The sequence below is a fragment of the Anomaloglossus baeobatrachus genome, chromosome 6, assembly GCF_048569485.1.
Source record: "Anomaloglossus baeobatrachus isolate aAnoBae1 chromosome 6, aAnoBae1.hap1, whole genome shotgun sequence".
Classification (NCBI taxonomy): Eukaryota; Metazoa; Chordata; class Amphibia; order Anura; family Aromobatidae; genus Anomaloglossus; species Anomaloglossus baeobatrachus.
The window spans coordinates 65,464,130-65,470,626 of NC_134358.1; the positions used below are offsets into that span (position 1 = coordinate 65,464,130).

The 6,497-nt window shown below is 46.3% G+C and overlaps 1 protein-coding gene across 1 annotated transcript in view; it reads left to right on the plus strand.

The window, feature by feature from the left end:
• Positions 1–6,497, plus strand: part of ANGPT1 (angiopoietin 1) — a 544,599-nt gene that overhangs the window by 350,898 nt on the left and 187,204 nt on the right. Inside the window, exon 4 of the mRNA XM_075352956.1 lies at positions 2,042–2,274. Within this exon, the coding sequence (XP_075209071.1) occupies positions 2,042–2,274 (233 nt within the window). The remainder of the gene's footprint in view (positions 1–2,041; positions 2,275–6,497) is intronic.

Below are 6,497 nucleotides of genomic sequence, written 5' to 3' on the forward strand. Positions count from 1 at the left end.
GTGATCTCTATAGAGCTGTTACCCTATTATTATTATTATTATTTATTATTATAGCGCCATTTATTCCATGGCGCTTTACAAGTGAAAGAGGGTATACGTACAACAATCATTAACAGTACAAGACAGACTGGTATAGGAGGAGAGAGGACCCTGCCCGCGAGGGCTCACAGTCTACAGGGAATGGGTGATGGTACAATAGGTGAGGACAGAGCTGGTTGCGCAGTGGTCTACTGGGCTGAGGGCTATTGTAGGTTGTAGGCTTGTTGGAAGAGGTGGGTCTTATAAAGCCAGACTGATCCTTTTCCTCTTCAAGGTCCCCCAAGGCTGGCCAACTCTGGTCTCACACTTCCAAGTCTCTTCCTTGCAATTTCCCCAAATTGCCAATTTTGTAGAGTTCAGTCGCCTCTGTTACTGTCCCAGAGCAACTCTTACTACCTTCTGCTGTCCTACTTTACTGCACACACCCAATGTGACTTCACTGCTGTGAGTCCTTTACCTTTCAATCACTTTCCATAACTACTGCCTGCTAACAGGAACTAGTTCCCCTAACATGCCCAGCAACTCCTCCCTGTCCTGGCTGAAGAAAGGAAACTGCAGCCACAGGGAAATCTAAACATATTAACTCCTTAATGACCACAGGCAGTAAAATTACGTCTTAGCGGTCACAATGTTAATCCCTGCCAGCTGCTGCGGGCAGCCAGGGGGATCCGTGCACATGCCAGCTGATTTGTACTTTATTTATTTGAAAAATAAAAAAAGTTACAGCTCTCAAAAGAAGGGGAGTGAAAAAAAATGGAAAACGGAAAATCAGCCAGGGGTGAAGAGGTTAAACACATGCAACACAGCAGATACATAACATACAAACTTCTGAGAGTGTGCCCGACATCTTCTTCACACCTTTACACTGAATTCCATCACAAGCCTATGATGGGAAACCTCTTTACAGAAGTTATTTATATGTTGTTTAGATGTACTATTACTATACACTTATTTATTGCATGGTATTTGCTCATTTTGTTTCTATTTTAGGTTTTGTCTACCAACTTGTGCTCCAGCTCCTTTCTTTATTTTTTTTCTGTATTTTTTGTACTTTGTGCAAACAGTGGTGGGGCTCCCGCCTTTCTTAAGCTAGCCATTTAATTAATATAGCTTCCCATGGCTGGGTCTCTGAACAGTAGGACCCCGATCCTGCTCTTTCCCCTTCTATATTGAGGTAGGTTAACACAAAGTGAGGTTTTAATACTAGATGATAGGTTTGTCCTGATTGGGGAACACCTTGTCGCGGTGGGATGGCTTTTACATTTTTTGATAAAAAAAAAGTACCCTACATTGTATATATGTACTGTTACTATTTACTTAGTTGCTGCATTTCTATCTTAGATTTAGTCTTTAAAGACGTTATAAGAAAACATTGCCATATTTTCCTTATTGACCGTGTAACCAATAAAACAGGTTCTTCTTCAAAGGAAGCTCCATTTTACGTCATTCTTTATATACCGTACCTTTTCACATTGGAAGAGCGCACAACACTAAATGAGCATCATAAAAGTGTAAAGCGGGACATGCTGCCTGGACACATTAATATTTGGGTCTCCTCACTAAAAATTGCAGGTTTGAGGAGCTCCCAGATATAGGACCACTACTAGACTATCCCCTAACAGCTATTGATGATGGACAGTCCTGGAGATCTTCACTACACCCTGGACTGCGAACATAACATACTGTAGGCACCTCCAGATTTGTAGTTAGTGTGGTGCTAGAAGGGGTCCTCCAGGATTTGAAAAATATGGCTGTGCCTCACCTGTCTACCGGATGTGTTTGGTGTTGCAACTCCGTTCCATTAAAGCTATTGAAGTTGAGTTGCGATATTGGAGACAACCTACAGACAAATGTGTCGCTATTTTGGAAGGAAACAGTTGTGTTTTCTAGTCCTAGTTGATATTTTAGGAGTTATGTAATACTTTTTTCAATCTGTTGTTGTACCCTCTCCGTCATCTTTTCTATCCCGTATATAATAAAATATTACTATTCTTTTAAACAGTTTGTTGGAGAACAAGATTTTGGAAATGGAAGTCAGACATAAAGTTGAACTGGATACACTGAAGACAGAGAAGGAAACATTACAAGGTCTGGTGTCCAGACAGAACTACATCATTCAAGAGCTGGAGAAGCAGCTGACCAAAGCCACCACCAACAACAGCATGCTACAGAAGCAGCAGATGGAGCTGATGGACACCGTGCACAATCTGGTCAAACTCTGCTCGAAAGAAGGAGGTCAGTAACGTTTCGGCTTTGGATCTTACAGTAAAAACAGCAGAAAAACGCCATGGAATAAATGGCGCTATAATTAATAATAATAATAATAATAATAATAATAATAATAATAATAATAATAATCTATTTAGTAATAGAGGAATTTGGAATTGTACCTCTTGTCCAGGTGTAAGTACAGCGCTCATTACTATGGGACATCAAGCTTATAGCTATAGCCATTATTCCCAATAGCCTTACAGTAGTTTCCATTACTAGCTATTATTAGCTTCCCTTTCCTCCATCGCTGGACTATTACTAAAGCATATGATGTATGAACTGATAAATCTAATTAATATATTAGAATATGCAAACCATGATAGTGAGGCTGTGTGGTTCCCCTTACACTAATGTCATTTCCGGTCGGACTCCCCATGTCGGAGAGGATGAATAAGTCACTTGTATTATTTTATCCTTTGAAGTTTGAGCAAAATCACAGGAAACAGTAGATATTTATATTTAACCTTTTGCTGTGTCTCACCGCCACATCAGAGGAAATAGTAGACCACAAAGTTATGAATACAAGGATACAGGCAGTATGCAGTGATACAGATGGCTGGGCTCATGGTTCCCTGATGTGCACAGACCAGACATTTTGGTTTTGGGGGGGTCTTCTTCTTACTATAATATAGCCTCTAGCTTCCTTGAAAGACATGTCTGACGCAATTCTCTTTTCCTCACTCACTAGTCTTCTCTGCTGTGCTGTCACACACACTATCTGTACAGTTTCTTGAGTATGTTATGGCTTTTTCTTCCTATGTTTAAGGCAAAACTGTGATCTCTGATGTCCTCTATCCAGATTCACCAAAAAATGGTTGCTGCATTTCCTGACTCTGCTTTTATACAGGCTGTGATAGTTCCTCCTGATTAGTTGTGCTTTACCATGTGTTGTGCTATCAAATCAGTAGAAGAAAAATTGGCTGGGACTTCACACATCGCTATGGTAAGGACTTGGTAAGGATGGTAAGGATCGCCATGGTAAGGATCGCATTTGTGCAAAATGGCCGTTGTTCTTCAGGGTGCTAGTGCCCGACATCGGGCCTCCATGATTTTAATGCACCGCTCTCAATAAAGTCTGGATTAATGTCACGGCGGGTGCTGCTTTTTTCTTCTCCCACTGGATTGGCAACCAATTTTTCTTCTACTGATTTGATGGACTAATACCATATATACTGGACACCTAAGATTGCGCACCACCGTATAGCGATTTTTTTTCTACCTCTCTGTACCATCCATTTTGCAATTAAGTTATCCACACTCACTGGTGTAGGAACTTTTTCTTCTTGCCGTGGACTCCATATGTGTTTGGGTAGCTTTATGAGGAAGCCCACCTAGCCATGCTGAAGGTTATGCTATACTTTTCTGGCTTGGCAATTTTCTGCAATGTATAAAGATGGGTAAGCATAAGTGTAAGATCAGTATGGTTCAGAGAATTCCTAAAATTTCACCACTGACTCGATTTCCATGATATTGATTCGCTTTTGTCTGAATGACAGCCTATTCAGGTCAATAGAATCAATGTACTGCTTCATTTCACCTGTGGGAGTGCTGTAAGGAAATTAAACACCTGCCTCTCATAGAATAGAGATGGTTCCATTTCCATTTTGAGCAATGAGGGTTTGTCCAAATTGAGCAACTTTTGCACCTCTTTAATTTCAGACAGATCATTAATAGAGATGATCGAACCCATGGAAATTCGGTTCAGCCAGATCTCTAATTATTAACCCTAGGCCTCAGCGTGCATGCACTGTGGGGTTCAGCCGGATCTCTAATCATTAACCCTAGGCCTCAGCGTGCATGCACTGTGGGGTTCAGCCGGATCTCTAATCATTAACCCTAGGCCTCAGCGTGCATGCACTGTGGGGTTCAGCCGGATCTCTAATCATTAACCCTAGGCCTCAGCGTGCATGCACTGTGGGGTTCAGCCGGATCTCTAATCATTAACCCTAGGCGTCAGCGTGCATGCACTGTGGGGTGCAGCCGGATCTCTAATCATTAACCCTAGGCATCAGCGTGCATGCACTGTGGGGTTCAGCCGGATCTCTAATCATTAACCCTAGGCGTCAGCGTGCATGCACTGTGGGGTTCAGCCGGATCTCTAATCATTAACCCTAGGCGTCAGCGTGCATGTACCATTGGGTTCAGCCAGATCTCTAATCATTAACCCTAGGCCTCAACGTGCATGCACTGTGGGGTTCAGCCGGATCTCTAATCATTAACTCTAGGCATCAGCGTGCATGTGTGATGCCCTGGGCAAGCCAGGGGTCACAGGTCATCACACCACCACACCCTACACCCCAGTTAGGAACACCAAAGCTAACCCAAAATCCTTGTTGCCTTCTTCCAGAGTCTGATGTTCACACCAGGGGGTGGGCCAGGTGGTTGGCTCCGCCCACCGAGGAGTTCACAGCTCTGGAGGCGGGAAGAACCAGGCAGATAGAGTTTGGAGGAGGAAGTGGAAGGAGTAAAAGTGAGCTCAGGGACGAGCTAGAGTGAGGAGTAAACAAGTAGTGAAGTGAAGGAAGTAAAGTGGTAAAGGAGGAAAGTAAGAGTGGTGACAGGAAAGAAAGAGAGTGGAAAGCCTGAAGTTGGTCCAGCTGTGTGCAGGACGGAGTCAGCAAGGTCAGCAACGGCGGTGATTGTCCGGAGGGGTGACCGTTTGGAAGTTCCTGGAAGGACCGCGGACGGGTGGTGGCCCGGCGGTTTGGAGCAGTGTACAAAGGACAGTCAGCACCAGGGCAGGGGCCTCTCGGACCCCGGCAAAGCTAGGAGTCACCATAATTTGCCAAATCCGTCAGTGAAGGGGACGTAGATCCCCCAACAACCAAGTCCTGATTGAAGGCAACAGCCCAACCATTACAGTAGAGACACCGCCACCGCCAGGGCACCAGTTTCTAAGGGCCAGCGCCTGCGGGCAAAGAGTAGAGCTCCTCCGGTCCAGCTTGAAGCCGGGGAGCGGGTTACCGGTGGGAACCCATCGAGACCATCAACAACATCAGGTGCAGGGAAAAGGGACATCACCGTCACCTACTGGGGAAAGCAAGTGCAGCCGTCCGTGGGAACCGTCTTTCCAGCCGTGTGTTTTACCGAGAACTGTGTCAACGTCTCAGGCTGAGTGAGTACCACAGTGCCGCAAGGCACAGCGCTGCCACCGCGTCCCTGCGCCCACTAAGCCCTGCATCTCCCACCTTACCACTGGGCCCCGGGATCACCAACCCCTACCCACGGAGGGGCAACACAACAACTTGCTGCTTCACACCATCACTCCCGGGATCCCCACACCGAGCAGCGGTGGTGCTAACAAATCACCACAACTGTGGGTGGCGTCACGGACAATAGACTTATCCCAACACCCAATCCCCTTTCACTCCCGGGCGAGGAGCGCCGCTCGAGAACCCCCGGGATCCTGCCCACCGCTCGAGCCACCACTGAGCAGCAGCAGCCGGACCCGAGCAGAGGGGTGAGCGCAGCCTGACACCCTCCTCCCCGCCCGCGACACATGCACCATTGGGTTCAGCCAGATCTTTAATCCTTAACCCTAGGCCTCAGCGTGCATGCAGTGTGGGGTTCAGCCAGATCTCTAATCATTAACCCTAGGCCTCAACGTGCATGCACTGTGGGGTTCAGCCGGATCTCTAATCATTAACCCTAAGCGTCAGCGTGCATGCACCATTGGGTTCAGCCGGATCTCTAATCGTTAACCCTAGGCGTCAGCATGCATGCACCATTGGGTTCAGCCGGATCTCTAATCGTTAACCCTAGGCGTCAGCGTGCATGCACTGTGGGGTGCAGCCGGATCTCTAATCATTAACCCTAGGCATCAGCGTGCATGCACTGTGGGGTTCATCTCTGATCATTAACCCTAAAGGCCCTGTCACACACAGAGATAAATCTTTGGCAGATCTGTGGTTGCAGTGAAATCATGGATATATTGTTCCATTTGTACACAGCCACAAACCTGGCACTGACTGTCCACAATTTCACTGCAACCACAGATCTGCCGCAGATTTATCTCTGGATGTGAAAGGGCCTTAAGCCTCAGCGTGCATGCACCATTGGGTTCAGCCGGATCTCTGATCATTAACCCTATGCCTCAGCGTGCATGCACCATTGGGTTCAGCCAGATCTCTAATTGTTAACCCTAGGCCTCAGCGTGCATGCACCGTAGGGTTCAGCCGGCTCTCTAA